At 40.0% G+C, this 18,373-nt stretch overlaps 1 protein-coding gene across 4 annotated transcripts in view; it reads right to left on the bottom strand.

Moving 5' to 3' along the window:
* Positions 1 to 17,808, bottom strand: part of PCMTD2 (protein-L-isoaspartate (D-aspartate) O-methyltransferase domain containing 2) — a 40,070-nt gene extending 22,262 nt beyond the window's left edge. Inside the window, exons 1-4 of one of the 4 annotated variants that reach the window (XM_023590656.3) lie at positions 17,179 to 17,808; positions 13,571 to 13,901; positions 4,118 to 4,220; positions 3,200 to 3,371 (exon numbers count right to left, since the gene is read on the bottom strand). In XM_023590656.3, the coding sequence (XP_023446424.1) occupies positions 3,200 to 3,371; positions 4,118 to 4,220; positions 13,571 to 13,877 (582 nt within the window). In that variant the 5' untranslated portion in view covers positions 13,878 to 13,901; positions 17,179 to 17,808. Of the gene's footprint in view, positions 1 to 3,199; positions 3,372 to 4,117; positions 4,221 to 13,570; positions 13,902 to 14,040; positions 16,533 to 17,178 lie in introns of those variants that run through there. The other 3 variants (XM_004464916.4, XM_023590657.2, XM_023590658.3) reach the window with 3 other exon arrangements.
* Between the last annotated feature and the right edge of the window lie 565 nt (positions 17,809 to 18,373).

The following is an 18,373-nucleotide window of genomic DNA, read 5'->3' as shown; positions in this document are numbered from 1 at the left end:
GTCCAAATCAAGACGTCATCTAGGCCATGCTTTCTGGGGCTAGCTGCTGGCAGTCCTTGGTCCTCGGCTCCTCCATCACATGGCAGTACACACAGCAGCCTCTCAGCTTCTTGACTCCCACAGTTTTCTCTCTGAGTTTCATTCTGCTTAAAACGGACTCCAGTAATAGGATTAAGACCCACATCTTAACTGGAGTAACCTCATCAAAAGGTCCTACTTACCATGGGTTCACACCCACAGTAATGAACTAAGTTTAAGAAAATGTTTCTCTGGGGTACATATATCTCCAAACCACCACACTCTACCCTCTGGGCCCCAAAAAGACATGTTCTTTCCACATGCAAGATACGTTAATTCCATCACAATATTCCAAATATTAAGTTATTTCAGAAACAATGCTAAGTATAAACTCTCATCAAAGTCAGTCCTGGGGCATAATTCCCCCGTCTGTGGACTTGTTAAACCTAGAAAACAAGTTAGCTGCTTCCAATATACAATGGAGGGACAGGCACAGAATAGACATTCCCATTCCAGAAGGGAGACAGTGGCAGGAAAACAGGTGTCATGAGTCCCGAACAATTTTGAAAGCCAGCAGGGTAAGCTCCATTAGACTTCAAAGTCTAAGAATCATCTATGGATTTAGGTTTTGTTCTCCAGGCATGACGGAGTAGCAACTCCATCCTTCCAAGTGCTTGCACAGCAGCCATGCTCTCCCTCAACACTGCTTCAGCATGGCAGCCAGGCTCTCTACAAACCCTGAGGCACTGGCACTGGAATGGTGGCCAGTTTCTCTGCAAACACTCTGAGCACTGGGGTGGCAGCACTCTTCATGAATACTGGAGCCTAAGACCTGCCCCCTCCACATGACCTGTGGAGCATATGACCTGCCCCTCTAAATTCAGGGGTGAGTCCACCCTTTCCACCACATGGGTGGGCCCACTCTCTTAGCCCAAGGAAGTATCTTCGGTCCAAACCTTGGCTTCCATGGTTCTGCCCTTGAAGCCATTCTTCCTTCAATTTGTCCATTCTCTGTCCCTCTCAGTCCAGATTGGCAGTGGTTCAGTTCATACAAATTTCACAAAAAAAATTGTCGGCTTTACAGGTAGTCCATGGGTGTCCAAGCCATCAGACAGAGGACTCTGCATAGCTCCTTCCTGTATAACTGCATTTCCAATCCTGACTTCCACTGAAATGGCTGATTGGATTCATGTTCAGTTAAATTCTCGCAGGAAGCCCTATCCTCTGGGAATTCACTTTCTGGAAGTTCAGGAAGATCCCTGATAGGGCCACTTCTGGCTCTGGTCTGGGAGAACACTATCTGCATAGGCTCAGAATTTTCCAAACCATCAGTTTCTGGTTTCCTTGTGCCCAGGAGTTTAGTTTTCAGCACATGCCTTTCCTCTCACATTTTACTGTAAGCTACAAAGAGAAGCCAGGCTGTCCCTTCTGCACTTAGTTTGGTAATCTCCTCATCCAAATATCCAAGTTAATCACTTTCAAGTTCTGCCTTCCATCTGACATCAGAACTCAACATTGCCAAATTTTCTGCTACTTTCAAACAAAGGTCACCCTTCCTCCAGTTTCCAATGACATATTCATCATTTCCATCTAAGTACCTTTAGCATCCACATTGCTACCAACAGTCTCTTCAAAGCAATCTAGGCTTTTTCTATCAATCACCTCACATTTCTTCCAGACTCTACCCATTACCCAATTCCAAAGCCATTTCCAAATATTTTTGGCATTTGCAATAGCAGTACCCCAATCTCCTGATACCAAAATCTATTTTAGTTTCCTTGGTGCTCAAGCCAATACCATGCAATGGATCAGCTTAAACAATGGCAATTTATTAGCTCATCGTTTTGAGGCTAAGAGAACATTCAAATAAGGCATGATTTAGGCGCTGCTTTCTTCCTCAAGACTGGGCATTCTGGGGCTGCTGCCAGCGACCCTTGGTCCTTGGCTCTTCTATCCCATGGCAATACACATGACGGTCTCTCCACTCTCTCCCAGGTTCCACTGAAGTTCAGCTTCTTCACACGGCTTTCTCTCCAAGTTTCATTCTGTTTATAAAGGACTCTAATAATAGAATAAGATCCATCCTATCCTGAATAAGGATAAGATCCATTCCTATTTCTGAAGTCACCTCATCCAACAGTCTTAATTACAATGGGTCCACACCCACAGGAATAGATTAAGTTTAAGAATGTTTTTCTGAGGTACATATACTTCCAAACCACCACAGATGCAATGACTGAAATATTATGTATGTTTAAATCCATGAATTCATAATGAGACTTAAAAAACATAGAAAACCTCCACCACCACAGAGAGATGCTAGAGAATCAAGTTATTTTGAAAACTGATAAACAGAGGTTAAGAATCACAATTTAATCTGTCTCTCCTACATAAACTATATCACAGGGTAGCCAAATAAGTAATGATGGCAAGTTTCTTTTTACAGAAGTATTACATCTACTGAATGAAGAAATGATGGAATAAGAATGCATTATTCTGCAATTCCTAATGAAATACTGGGTCAGGGCAACAATCATGCTGCTTTCATCAGAGAGAAGAGATAGCCAGGGATTATGGGTGACCTTTCACTACCTGTCAGTATCTGTGCCAAACCCTTCCCCCATCCAAAAAAAACAAGATAGTAGAATCACCCAGATCAAACCTGAATCTAATCATGTCTCTACTCTAAGTCCAACTGTCAACTTCTAGGGAAGTCAGAGGCCAGAAGAATATCTTCAACATTACGACGGGGCTATATGATCTACAAAATCCAGACTGCAGGAAATTCTATAGGACAGATATCTGCTTCTTCAACAGTAACAAAACAAATCGCAAGAAAAAAAAAATCTATAGCTAAAAAAAACACTGAAAGAGATCAACCAAATATATTACATGAACCTTAAATAGATCCTCATTCAAACAAAATTATTGAACATCTTTTAAAACAATCGGAAAAACTGGAATGCTAGTTAGATATTTGAGGACATTAAGGAATTACTATTATTTTTCTAGGTACGATAATGATTTTGTGGTGAAGTTTAATTCCCTTCCTCAGACCCTACCTCCGTTTCCTCATTTGTGTGGGTTGTAAAAGGAGTTACAAGGGAAATTATATGCAAAGTGCTCAGAAGAGACCCTGGCAAAAAGTGTTCAAAACTACCATTTATGAAGGGAATCTGACCTTCTCTTCTAGTGGCATGACAAGGATCCCCCCAACTTTGAGGAGATTCTTCATGTACTCTTCATGCTCTTTCTGAACCCCAGCTCCACAGTACACACGGTCATACTGTGTGCAGTCTGGAGAAATCTCCAAGCAATTGCCAGTGACAAAGGAAGGTTCACAGAATTCAAACCTGAAATTTAAAAAAATGTTTTCTGTAACTACATATATCATCTTTAAGAGTCTATTCAGTACTTCTATTCTAATCACTGGTTATATTTTCATTGTAAAATCCCATAACAATGTGATCTGATTTACAAAGTCAGAAGCTGGAAGCTAAGCTTCCAAAAAGAATTCTCCTACAGAGACCTAGGAATTTCCAAAATAAAATATTATGCAAGCGAATGTCAGAAGCATGATCTAAATTTAAAGACAATTATCCTTGTCTTTGCTCTGTTTTTGTAACTCATAATCTTATTCAATAACTACTATACAAGAGAGAAAAATACATTCGGTTTTTCTAAAAAATTTAATCCCTAAAATGAAAACTTAATGCCTTATTTCTAGTTATATATATTGTTTAAGACAAAAGCAGCCATTTTATTTTAGAAATAACTAGCTGATATAAATTTGTCTATACTGGAAACATGCAAATTAAGCAAAATAAACTTTCTGTTTTCTTCTATTATTATATTGGTGAAAAATTACCTTTGCCTAGATATCAATTACAAAAACCTAAATCCCTTAAAACACATGTATCTATTTTTTTCTTAGAAAAGAATACGAAAAAAGAAAAGGCATATAGCCCCATGTTCACCCTATCAGTTTAATTAATTTTGCTGGCATATGAATACTAATAAATAGGTTTCTTTCCATCTGACCAAGTTTGTTACATTACAATTTATATCCTTTGAGCTAATATATAGTATTTAATCTTACTTGTCAAAGCTATCACTTGTTTTGATGAAGAAGTCCAGTTTCTGTTTTGCATACTCTATCACGTCTGAATGAAGTTCCACCCCATGATTTACACCAAAAGGACCTAAAAGGTTTAATAAGAAAATTTTAGAATTAGGGTTAAGAGCTCTTGATTAGTTGTCTTATTTTCTATCAATTACGATACATCTGATTTAGCATAGAAAATTACAGAAATTCATAAAGTTTTTAAGTCTTTCACATTATTGGGTCTAAATTATACAAGCTAATCTCTAAATGTGCTTGTAGTTCCCACTTACTGTCTCATAAATACTTTTCCATTACATCACTGATTCCAAAAGGAAAGGTGAGCAAATCTTTCTGAAGCCTGGGTCTCTCTGCTCTTAAACATTTAAAGACTCATTTGAAAATGGGGGAAAAACAAACAAACAAACAAAAAATAGCCAACGTCTGAAACACAAGAGTTTAGTATCTTATTAGTACTCTGAAGAAGAAACACATATTTGCAAGTGAAACTGGTTACAGGGAGGTTACAGCCTCCCAGCCTTTATTTGTCTGGCACAGGCAGTTAGGAAGACTATTATCTACCAAAGTCCCCCAAAATACTCAGATATGATCATTTTAGTAATCCTCCCAAAACAGTTTTAATCATCATTAAAATAAAACTATGATTCTAAATCACAATAAAACATTTTTATGTCAAAGGAACTTTATAAGGAACTTGAAATATAGCAGTGAGGAAAGTTTCTTTTTTTTAAGTTTTTTAAAGTTTAAGAAAAAATTACAAGCCTACTTAATGATAAAAGTATTCCCTCTGTATAAAACTGCCTTTAGGTTAAATGTGGGTAAGAAGTACCCAGCAAATGTAAAAGAACAAGCTAATGATACACTTGATTGACTCTCCACAGTGTGGAAATACAGATATGAGGGCCAAAACCAGGCAAAGCTAATCTATGCTGACAGAGTTCTACTTACCACCACATTCTGTACCTTATTCTGGTGGTACCCCCATGGAGGCGCATAAAACTGCAAAAACTCATTAAGCTCTGCACCCAAGAGTTGTGCAATTTACCACACTTAAGTTATTCCTCAATTGTTAAAATCTGCATGAGTAAGTAAACATGACCTGTAGAGCTCCAGTTTATAAGACATCCATCCTAAATGCTATTTTCCCTACTAAACTAGCCCAAGAAAAATAATAGTCAATAAGCAGCTGTTTGTCCACCCCAGCAGCTTTCATTCTGTCCTACTAAGTACAAGAGGCCCAGGCTTCCACCTCATGTTCTGACAACTGCACCTGCAGCTCTTTTGTCTCTCAGCATTCTTTCACACACTGACCTGCTGCTGAAACATTCATCCAACCAGATAAATCCCTGCTTGAGAAGCCACATCTTCACTAATTAAACACTAGTCCCAACTTCTTTAGAACTTCAAGACCCTCTACCAATTCACCAACTTCTAGTCCCATGACTCCTGGCATGGGATCATTGTCCTGACAAGACTACAGAAATCTGCTTTCTTGTTTCCATGCATAATGTTTTCATTACCCCCTCATCTTCACTATCAAACACTTATTAGGTCATTTATTCTATAATAGATACAGTAGAAATGCGAAATGTTTGACACCTAAAACCAAACTGAGTAATACTACATACACTTACCTGTTCCCAATACAATGGTGACTAACAGGTGTGTCCTTAGTAGTTCTGTGGGGATCCCAAGGAAAAGGAGATCCCCTGGGGCTGGAGGGTGAGGGTGAAGGAGTATGCAGAAGGCACACTGAGAGTGTGTGCTGAGGCAGGACAGCCATAAGCCCCCGTGGCATAACTGACACCCATGTGCACACCACTTCCTAATGGCAGCCTTCCCAGGTGTACTGTCTCATGGGTCTCCATCTCTGACAGGGTCTTGCATCCTTCCTTTTCGAGAGGAAACTAAGGAAAGGAGAGCCCTGAGTGAAAGAGAGGAGCCCATGGAATGAAACATTCACAGACAAACAAAAGCTAAAAGAATTCCTTACCAGAAGACCTACCCTACAAGAAATGCTAAACGGAGTCCTTCAGACTAAAATAAAACAACCACAGATGGTAACGCAAAGCCATAAGAAGAAATAAAAAACACTGGTATTAGTAAAGGTAACTACACAGCTAATTCTAAATTCCTTGTTTTGTAAGTACTCCTCCTCATGCACGACTTAACAAGCAAATGTGTAAAAAATATTTAAAATCTATGTCAATGGGATGCAGTGTACAGACATAACCTGACGCAATAATAACATAAAAGGAGAGGGATGGCGATATATAAGAGTAGAGAGTTTTTATACTACTAAAACTAGGTTGGTAGTAGCCAACCAAGGTTGTTATTAGTTTAAGATGTTATGGTAATTACAAAGGAAACCACTAAGAAAAAAACTTAAAAATACAAAGGAAAAGAATCAAAACAGTACAGTAAAAAAAAAAAAAAAAAAAAAAAAAAAAAGCACCTAAATATAAAATAAGGCAGTAATGGAGAAACTGAAGAAGAAAAAACATACAAGACATACAGAAAACAACTAAATGGCAAAAGTAAATCCATCCTTCTGTTATTACCTTAAATGTCAATGGATAAACTCCCCTATTAAAAGGCAGCTAGGGAAGCAGACTTTAATGGATAGGACATCTGCCTACCACATGGGAGGTCCACGGTTCAAACCTGGGGCCTTCTTGACCCGTGTGGAGCTGGCCCATGCAAAGTGCTGATGCGGGCAAGGAGTGCCCTGCCACGCAGGGATGTCCCCTGCGTAGGGGAGCCCCAAGCATAAGGAGTGCGCCCCGTAAGGAGAGCCGCCCAGTGCAAAAGAAAGTACAGCCTGCCCAGGAATGGCACCACCCACACAGAGAGCTGGCGCAGCAAGATGACACAACAAAAAGAAACACAGATTCCCGGGGCCACTGATAAGGATAGAAGCAGTCACAGAAGAACACACAGTGAATGGACACAGAGAGCAGACAACTGGGGGGGGAGGGGAGAGAAATAAATTTTTAAAAGGTAGCTATTGGCAGATTGGATGAAAAATCATGATCCACCTATATGTTGTCCACAAGTGATTCACTTTAGGTACAAAGAAACAAAAAGGCTTAAAGTAAAAGGGTAGAAAAACATATTCCATGCAAATGGTAATCAAAAGAGAGGTGAAAAAGCTGTTATAGACTTTAATAAAGATTACAGAAAGATATTACATATTGATAAAAGGTTCAGTCCAGGAAGATGATACAACTGTGAACATATATGCACCTCAAAACAGAGCCCCAAAATATATGAAGCAAAAATTGACATAATTAAAAGGAGAAATATATATAGTGCTACAGTAATAGTTGGAGAACTTAAATACATCACTTTCAATAACTAACAGAACATCTAAACAAAAGATCAATAAGGAAACAGAGGACCTGAACAATACCATTAGCCAATTAGACCTAATGGACATGTATAGAACACTCCACCCAACAACAGAAGAATGCACAATCTTCTCAAGTGCACATGGAACATTTTCAGGATAGACTACATGTTAGGCCACAAATTAAATCTTAATAAATTTAAATTTTTCCAATCATACGAAGTTTCTCTCAGATCACAATGGAATGAAGCTAAAAATCAGTAACAGAAGGAAGACCAGAAAATTTACAAATATGTGGAAATTAAATAACACTATTAAACAACCAATTAGTCAAAGAAGATATAAGGTAAATTATGGAATATCTTGAGACATATAAAAATGAAAACGCAACATACTAAAACTTATGAGATGCAGTGAAAGCAGTACTAAGAGGGACACTTATAGCTCTAAATATCTACATCAAAAAAGAAGATCACAAATCAGTAACCTAACTTCACACTTAAAGAAACTAGAAGACGAATAAACCAAACCCAAAGCTGGTAGAGGAGGAAAACAGTAAAGATTAGAGCAGAGATAAATGAAATAGAGAACAGAGAAACACAGAATTAACAAAACCCAACATGGCTTTTTTGTAAAGATCGATAAAATTAACAAACTTTTAGCCAGAATTAAAAAAAGAGGACACAAATAATTAAAATCAGGAATGAAAGTGGAGAAATTAATGGGAACTTTACAGAAATAAAAAGTATTGTAACAGGGTACTCTGAACAATTATCAACAAATTAGAAAACCTGTAATAAATGGACAAATTCCTAGAAACATACAAATTACCAATTCTGACACAAGAAAAAACAGAAAATCTTAACAGATTCTATAACAAGTGAAGAGATGGAAATGGTAATCAAGAACCTCTCAATAGGAGAGTGAGTGTAGCACAGTGGCTGAGTACCTGCTTCCCAAGTACAAGTTCCAGATTCAATCCTCAGTACCTTCTAAAAAAAAAATCAGTTTATTTCCTTGATTGTACACTTCTGATGGATTGTATGATGTGTGAATAAAACTGTTTTAAAAGCAACAACAAAAACTAAACTAAAAACAAACAAACAAGAAAAAAACCTCTCAAAAAAGAGAAGTCCAGGACCAGACGGTTTTACTGTTGAAATCTACCAAATTTTTAATGAAGATTTAACACCAATCCTTCTCAAACACTTCCAAAACACAGAAGAGGAAGAATTACTTTCTAACTCATTCTATAAGGCCAGCATAACCCTATACTAAAGCCAAATAAAGGCAAGTAAAGAGAATTACAGACCAATATCCTTTATGAATATAGATACAAAAATCCTCAACAAGATACTGGCAAACCAAATCCAACAAAAGGATTACACACCATGACAAAGTGGAATTTTTTCCAGGTATACAAGAATCATTCATCATAAAATCAATCAATGTAATACACCACATTAATAAAATGAAGGGGAAAAACACACATGATCATCTAAATTGATGCAGAAAATGCATTTGACAAAACTCAACATACTTTCATGATAAAAACATTCAGAAAACTAGGAAAAGAAAGGAACTGTCTCAACATGATAAAGGACATTTATGAAAAACCAACAGCAGGGAAGCGGCTGTGACTCAATCAGATGAGCTCCTGTCTACCATATGAGAGGCCCTCAGTTCACATCCAGGGGCCTCCTTGTGAAGGTAGGCTTGCCCGCACACTGCAGAGTGCCACCCCGCCCGCAAGCACTGCCTGGCCCGCACATGCCATAGAAAGCCGTCTTAGCAAGGTGATGCAACAAAAAGAAGGGAGACAAGCAGGAACACAGAAAAGCCCGCAGCGAATGGACACAGAAAACAGACAGCAAGCAAGCCGCAAGGCGGGAGGGGAAATTAAATAAATACAGACACAGAAGAACATATAACAAATGGACACAGACAGCACACAAAAAGCTGCAAGGCGGGGGTGGGGGGGGGAATTAAAAAAAAAAAAACAGCAAATATCATACTCAATGGTGAAAGACTAAAAGCTTTCCCCCTAAGATCAAGGATAAGTGCTGGCCCCTGTTATCTATTATTGTGCTGGAAGTTCAAGTCAGAGCAATCAGGCAAGAAATGAAATAAAGGGCATCCAAATTAGAAAGAAGTAAAATTATACCTATTTGTGGTTGACATGACCCTATATAAATTTCCAAAGAATCCACAAGAAAGCTCAAGAACTAATAAATAAATTCTGCAAAGTTACAGGATACAAGATAAACACACAGAAGCTAACTGGATTTCTACACACCAGTAATGAACAATTAGAAAAGAAAATCAAGAAAACAATTCCACTCACAACAGCATCTAAAGAATAAAATACCTAGGAATAAAATTAACCAAGGAAGTGAAAGACTTGTACATTAAAAACTATAAAACATTGCTGAAAGAAATTGAGGATCTAAATAACTGAAAAGATATCTCATGTTCATGAATTACAAGATTTAATATTAAGATGTCAATAATGACTAAAGTGATCAACAAATTCAATGCAATCCCTATCAAAATTCCAGCAGCCTTCTTTTTCTTTTTCCTGAAATGGAAAATCTCACGCTCCAATTCATACGGAAATGCAAGGGGCTCAGAATAGCCAAAATAACTGTTAAGAACAAAACAGGAGGACTCACACTTTCTGACTTCAAAATTTACTATAAAACTACAAAAATGAAAACAGTATGGCACAGGATAGCTATATAGACCAATGAAATAAAACTGAGAACCCAGAGATAAATTTACACAGGTGATTTTTAACAACAGTGCCAAGTCCATTCAATGGGGGAAAAATAGTCTCTTCAACAAATAGTGCTGGGGCAACTGGAAATCCCATGTAAAAGAATGAACATGGACCCCTGCTTCTCACCATAGACAAAAATTAATTCAAAATGGCTCAACAACCTAAATATGAGTTAATACTATAAAACTCGTAAGAAAACATAGGGAAATGCCTTCAGGACCATGTAGTAAGCAATGGATTTTTAGATTTTACTCCATAAGTATAAGCAAGAAATAAAATGGTCTTCACCAAAATTAAAGGTATTTGTGCATCAAGGGACATTATCAAGAAAGTGAAAAGACAACATACAGAATGGGAGAAATTACTTGCAAACCATGTTATCTGACAAGGATTTAATATCCAGATTACATAAAGAACTCCTACAACTCAACAAGAAAAAGACAGACAACCCAATTAAAAAACTGGATTTGAATAGACATTTCTCCAAAGACGATATTTAAATGGCCAATAAGTATACGAAAAAATGTTCAATATCATTAGCCATTACAGAAATGCAAATTAAAACTATGAGATACCACTTCACACCCACTAGGATGGCTATTATTTTTTTAAAAAACTGAAAACAACAAGTGTTGGTGAGGATGTAGAGAAATAGGAACTCTTCTACATTGTTGGTTAGAATATAAAATGGTATAGCCACTGTGGAACACAATTTGGCAGCTCCTCAAAAAGTGAAACACAGAATCTCCGCATGACCCAGCAATTCCTCTCCAAGGAACTGAAAGCAGGGACTTGGACAGATATTTGTACACCAATGTTCACTGCATTATTCACAATAGCCAAAAGGTGGAAGCAACTTCAGTGTCTATAAAGAGAAGAATGGATAAATACACTGTGGTATATCCATACCACAATATTACGTGGTATATTACTATTCAGCCATAAAATGAAGTGCCAATACACGCTTCAACATGGATGAACCTTGAAGACATCATGTCGCATGAAATAAGCCAGACACAAAAGGACAAATATTGTATGATTTCTTACATGAAATACTTATAATAAGGAAATTGAGAGAGAGAGAAAGCAGAATAGTTATTACCAGGCACCAGAGGAGGGGAGAATGGGGAACTATTACTAAATGACTATGAGTTTTAGTTTGGGATGATGAAAATAGTCAGGAAATACATAGTGGTAAAGTTATACAGTATTGTCAATACACTTAATATCAAAGAATTTTCCACTTAGTATTATTAACTTGAGTTTTATGTTAAGGATATTTATTCAACTAAAAGTAAATTAGGGAAGCGGACTTGGCCCAGTGGTTAGGACATCCATCTACCACCTTGGAGGTCCGCAGTTCAAACCCCGGGCCTCCCTGACCCTGGACAATGGCGCCACACACAGAGAGAGCTGACAAAACAAGATGACGCAACAAAAAGAAACAGAGATTCCCATGCTGCTGACAACAGAAGCGGACAAAGAGCGTGCAGCAAAATAGACACAGAGAACAGACAACTGGGGCGGGGGGGAGGGGAGAAGGGGAGAGAAATAAATAAATCTTTTTTTTAAAAAGTAAATTAAATTTTTAGAAAAGAGGAAAAAAACTGCATTTAAAATTATGAAGGTAGCAATCCATAGCCTTAAAGCAGAAATGATTAGTCTCAAAACTTCTCCACATTACAAACTTCTAAAGAAACCAAAATTTTCATTCCGTATCTATAAAAATCAATTGCTACTGTTCATATTTTCTAAAATGGCTTGTAACAACTACAAAGAAACAATGCTACAATATAGAACACTAATGCTTTCTTACATGGCTTCTAAGTATTATAACTTGAGATTTCCAATATTCAGAATCTTACTAGCTTGATAAGAATGTCAAGATACTTAATTAAGCCAAAACACTGGAGTCATCATTGATATTTCTTTCTTTCACAACCATACTCAGTCCATCAGCAAATCTTGTTAGTTCCAGCATCAAAAAATACAGAATCCAACTCCTCTGCACCAGCTTCATCACTGCCACCCTTGTCCGAGCCATTACTGACTTTTATCAGGACTGTACACAGCCTCCACTGCCTGCTTCCTGCTTCCTCTTTGGAGTGATCTTTTAAATAAAGCACAGACCATCCCCTACCACACCTCTGTCAAAACATTCCATCTCAGATGACATCGTGTTCCCCCTTCTATGGCACTTAACACAAAGGAGGAATTCAATAAATCTTTTGTTACCTGAAACTTTATTAATCTTCAAAATGACTATATTCCCCTGTATATTCTCGCAACCTAATTTTTTGGTAGAATAGGCTAAATGGCTTCAAATAAGATAATCTTTTGAAATCCCTTCCATTCCTGAAATTTATTTGAAAATAAATAACTTAAAGGTATTAATCTTTCATTATTTAAAATACAACAACAAAAACTGTTTGGAGGTAGCACATGTGACTTAAGCAGTTAAGTCCCTGCTTCCAACATGGGAGGTCCCAGGTTTGAGTCCTGGTGCCTCCTAAAACAAAAAACAAACAACAAGCAAACAAAATAAAAAAACCACTCATGGAAGTTGATGTGGCTCAGTGGTTGAGCACCATCTTCCCATCTTCCCTGGGTTCAATCCCTGGCCCCGTTACCTTAAAAAATTAAAAATTAAAAAAATTTAAAAATTGTTTGGAAGAACTTTGTCTCCTAAAGGACTTTAAAGTTAATTATTCTCAGTTTAGAGATGTAGTGACAAGGATAGCCGAGTGATTCATCGGCACAATCACCAAGAGGTCAAGCTTTCATGTCTTTGGCTCTCCTGTACTACCCATGAGAAGGAAGGTTTGCTGACCAGACTGTGAAGTCAGACGGGAGGAGATAGTCCAGGAATGAAGAGGGATCAGGAGAGGTACTGCGAAAACACAGTCCAGAGTAAGTCCAGCTAGAAGACTCAGGGCCCCTGAGGCACACAGGGCCCCCTCTGCCATCCCATATCCATCCACTCAACTCCTATTAGTATGTATGAACAACACTGGAAACCTGCTGGACGGCCAAGTTGCGTTAGACGCAGTCTGCATTCACAGAAGACATGTTGTCAACAGACTGCATTTTCTCTACTTAAGGAGACCATGTCCAGCATTGTAAGAGAAATGTGCCACGATGATGAAAGAGGTTGTTGATGTGGGAGGAGTGGGCTGAGCAGGGTGGGGACTATATGGGGACCTCATATTTTTTTAATGTAACATTAAAAAAAAGAAAAAAAAGAAAAAGATAAATGGAATTTTGACAGCAGAATGCCTCCAAATCCTCTTTCCAAATTTACCTAAAATGAGTCCAACCATGGAGCTGAGGTACCCAGTGCCACTGCCCAGGTTCAGAAACGAGAGCCCAGGCTGAAGGTCCAAAGCTTCCATCACCTCAGAGTATATGCATGGGGCAGAGAGGTGAATGTTGCCATGCTTCCACGCCAAATCTTTATAAGCATTTTCTTTAAATTCTTCAAGATAATAATCTGCACGATCAATAGCTCGGAAAGCCTGCTCCACCAGTTCAGTCCGTATGTACTGTGCTTCTTTCAAATTATCTATCAGCTCATCGTTGTCTTCTCCCGCACTTACAGCACCTCCCATCTTCAAGATTACACTTAGGCAGCACTGCAATTAAAAAGGAGAGCTGTTCACAAAGAAGAAAGAACAGACAAAGAACAATAAAAGTTCTAAACACAGTTCAACTACACATCAAATTCTGAATTCTGAAAATAATAGAGATGGAATACATTTTGTCAACACCCACCTAACTCCCCAGGGGATCCCAGATTTACCTCATAAAAACAGAACAAAACAAAAAACATATTCCCGGTTAAATCTGAAATGCAAGTAAACAACACATACTAAAAAATTATTTGTTACTTATTGGAAATTCATATTAAACTGATATCCTATATTATATCTGACAATTCTATATCACCCACAAATATCTACTTATATCAAGTGATCCATTCAATCTGCTGATTTGGATATTTTTAACATTCAAATTTTAGGCACAAACAACATGAATAAAACTTTCTTTGAAAATAGAACACATTGTTACAAATAAAACTATATTAAGGCTCAATCAAACGGCTAATAGACTTTCTATTTCCCCTCTTGAATGATACGCAATGCAACCTTCCCAGCTCTTTAAAAATGAAAATATATTTACCTTTTTCCCAACTGCCTTCAAGAATAAGTACAGCACTTATTCTCCTCTAAACCCAACTACTAAAATACAATGTACCGTCACACAATTTACATAGAAAATGCTCTCTAGGTCTTATTCCTCCTAAAACTATAAAAATGTCCTTTCCAATATTATGCTTAACCATGTAACTTTCCCAAAGTAACAGCTTTACTTGACATAAAATGGTAATGTTTTACAACATATCTGATTAAACAGTTGGAAAAACCACCATACACATGCAATTACTTTATGATTACAAAATTTATACTTGCTTTCCCCAAACAATCTTCTAGGTTTCCAACAGTGGAATGAGGAGGGAGGATTTCATATACATACATACACACACACACACACACACACACACATATACAGGCAATTACGGTGGGAGAGATTGTCTCATGATTGTGACTGAATTACCACAGATGAATCTTCTGCTTTTACAACAGGAAAACAAAATGTTTGAAGGGTGTGGCTTAATATGAAGTCTCTTCTATATCATGGTTGGGACACTGGTATAGTCAATTCTCATATCAAAAGGTTAGGCCTGAATACTACTTTTCAAATCACTGATGGCCCAATTATTAATACTTCACCCTCTTTTCCTTTCAGAGCCCTTGTTATAGTTTGCAACCTAAATACAGTAAGGTGCTAATGAGATCAAGTTTAATCTTGGATAAGCCACTTAGTCCAGATACACTTCCAGCCTAGCTGGAATTTGGGATCTTAAATTTGGGGTCGATGGTTTTAAGTGGAATAATGAGTTTGACTGTTTAAGGGTCTATTTGGGGAAAGACCTAACAAATCACATATCCTATTGAATGGTGGGCCAAGAAAACCACCTCTTTGTCCAGAAGCCTTTAATTACACACACACCGTCTCACCTCACCTCAATACCATCTTTCTATCTTAAAAAGGTAAATGAACATTGAGTTTACTTCACCTCCTACTAAGTATCTAGCACTTACTTACTTTGAATTTGCCCTCACTTTGAAAGCTTATTCCTATCCTAAGGTCAGCTTTTTAGTAAAAAATAGCCATCATCTTTTTACAGGTACTACCTGCCAATCTGGACCACATTTAGGCTTTACAACATAATGAAGGAAATTGGGGCCAAGAGGTTAATTTGCTCATGATCACATAGCCAGCGAGAGCATCAGAATTCAAACACAGGATAGTCTGCCCAAAGACCTGTGTTCTTTACACCACACCAAAATGCAGCTTTAAAAAATTCTCAAATGAACAAAATTCTTGACTATATAACTTTTAGTAATCTTTGTTTATTCTGAAATGATAGATTAAATGACTATGAGGTAAACCTGTCTTTGCCACTGTTAAGATACATGTGAACATCTGGGAGGCCTGATAGGATCTGGTGCTTTGCCTGGCAATATGCCCTCACCCTAGAAATAATTGCCACTCACTACCAACTACTGATGTCACCAAAAAAAAATTACCAACAACAGACAAAAGATTTCCTTGTCAAACTAAATCCTTCACCTAGATTCTACAACCCAGTTAAATCCAATTTTTCAAAGTTATGGTAGTGAATCATTTTTAGGATGCTGCACTTCATTTTTAAAGATGTAGTACATTTTGCAAACCTCAATACAATCCACTACTCTGTATTAACTGGCCACAGCTCAACAGGACGTTTCACTGCTCTTTCCAAAAACAGCTTGCAAGGGCACAGGAAGATGCCTTCGAGTAGCAGCAGGCTGTCTTCTCACATGACTCAATGTGAAGAGACAGTGGTTTTGAGTACCTCAAAGCAAGCCTGAAGCATGCTCATGGGGTCATGATTCCAGCCATGGAGTTAGTGAGACTGCAAGTGGAGGTGCATGCTCCACTGGGGATGTAATTCCTAAGAGGAGTACTGACAAACTATCCATGCCCACTGAAGATGAGCTGGGGAGAAGGCTCCAAAACCACATTCAGGCATGTGAAATGATGAAAGAAACGCAGACGACTTCTTGAGATCCAGAACTCTTATACAAGGAATGTGGAGTCATCTTTTTTCAAATACTTGAAAGGCTGCTATATGTACATCAGACTGCTCTTCCCTGCCCTGGACAAAGAAGGACCAGTGAAATACACCTCAGATGATTTCTGAAGAACACAAAGAGAAGCTAACAACTGGAATTGCAGATAAGGACATGCACTTTCTCAGGTAGAGAGTGAGCACGGGCAGGGCCAGGGCCATGGGGCAGTCACCCGGAGCAGTCACCTCTAAGGTCCCCGCTCACTCCACACCTAGAACCCTATTTCCCCAGCCACAATCACAACTTGGGAGTTGTTTACAGGTACCTCGACTTCACTCATTCTTGGGTGACAATCTGCCATACATCCGGAATGGAGTTGTTTAGCCATTACTTTCCTGAGAAAAGCTAGAGAATATACTTGGGCACATGAATAAGGGGTTAGGGGTAGTATTTAGTATTTAAATGACCTTTCTGAGGTGCAACGCTGGGAAAAAAACATCAATCTAAGAGGCACATTCCCCATCACAAAATCACAAAACAAAACACAAGCACCAAGTACAGGAAATTTCTCCTTCAGCAACTAAAGACCTTTTTTTACATGCCTTCATTTAAGCCCTAGCGCTCTGCTTCAACTCCCAAAACCAAGGCTTGAGAGGGCCAACTATTTTATATATATATATATTTATTTATATATATATATATATATACACACACACACACAGATTTCTGTCACCTTCTGAAAAAGTCCGAGACAGAATTTGTTTTAAGCCATGTTAACTCTTGACTTGCGGGAGAACCAATTACCAACGTCTCCCACGCAGTGGGCCGGGACCAGGTGCGCGCTCGGGAGCACGGAGGGACGTGAGCAACGGGCACCGGGGGCCACGGGAAGGGCCGGGCGCCAACGCCAAGCAGGTCGCGTTCGCAGCACAGCCAAGACCAGAAGACAAGCCCCGGGGGCTAAGACGACGGCCGGGGAGGGGGACGCTCCCGGGGGGGCAGCCTGGGAGGGGGGTGAGGCCCGGGGGGGGGGGCTCAAGCGCCCAGGCGACGAGGGACGGGGAGGGGGCGGAGGAGGGACGAGAGGAGAGGCCGGGCGGGGAGAGGCCGGGGAGAGCCGGGGAGGGGAGGGGGGCCGGGGAGCGGAGGAGGGACCGGAGACGCCGCCGGCCACAGGCTGGGCCCGAGGAGAGGCGGCAGCGGCTCTACCTCCGGGCTCCGCGGCCCGCGGGATCCGGCCGCCGGGACCGCGACCTGGAGCTCCTCGGGCGCCTCCCCGCCCGTCCGCCGTCCGCACCCGAGTCCGCGGCCCGTAAACACCCGTCCCGCCACTGCGCCTGCGCGCGCAACCGCCCGACTGCGCGTGCGCACCGGCTCTTAAAGGGGCAATGGCGCCTCCTGGTGGGCCCCAGGAGGACGGCGAGAGACCCCCGACCTCCCTGCCGGAAGAGCTTTCTTTCCTTGGTCGGAATTACTGAGAAACGCTCAAAAGTCTTGTTTCAGGCACGGGGGACCCCTCTGTGAACACGGTGGAATGGCACTGAGTGAGGGGTGTGGCTGCAAACAGGATGACTGACAGCAGCTGGCGGGGTGGACGCTGTGTTTAGGCGGGTGAGAAGGGGCTTTGGCGCCAAGATCTGGAGGACGACAGAGACCCAGCCATGCCAAGACGAGGGTTGCACGGCTGCACGCAGAAGGGCGAGCACAGGTGGGCAAGCACTGCTGTGCCCCAGACCTCGAAGGAGGCGGAGTCTCGGGGGGCCTAAGCAGCGCCCCACCCCGGGCCTGACCTCTTCCGGCTCACAGCCCTCACCGGGTGCGGGGGGCCGAGCACGTCTCATTTGCCACCTGCCACTCTTGCCCCGGGCCAGTCCTTTACCTCTTTTCTGGGCCTCTGCAGAGGAAAACACCGTCGAAATGGACCATGT

This window comes from Dasypus novemcinctus, chromosome 24 (genome assembly GCF_030445035.2).
Source record: "Dasypus novemcinctus isolate mDasNov1 chromosome 24, mDasNov1.1.hap2, whole genome shotgun sequence".
In the NCBI taxonomy this organism is placed as follows: domain Eukaryota; kingdom Metazoa; phylum Chordata; class Mammalia; order Cingulata; family Dasypodidae; genus Dasypus; species Dasypus novemcinctus.
Note: the sequence above shows the minus strand (reverse complement) of the source record. Positions and strands in the feature narration are given on the sequence as shown.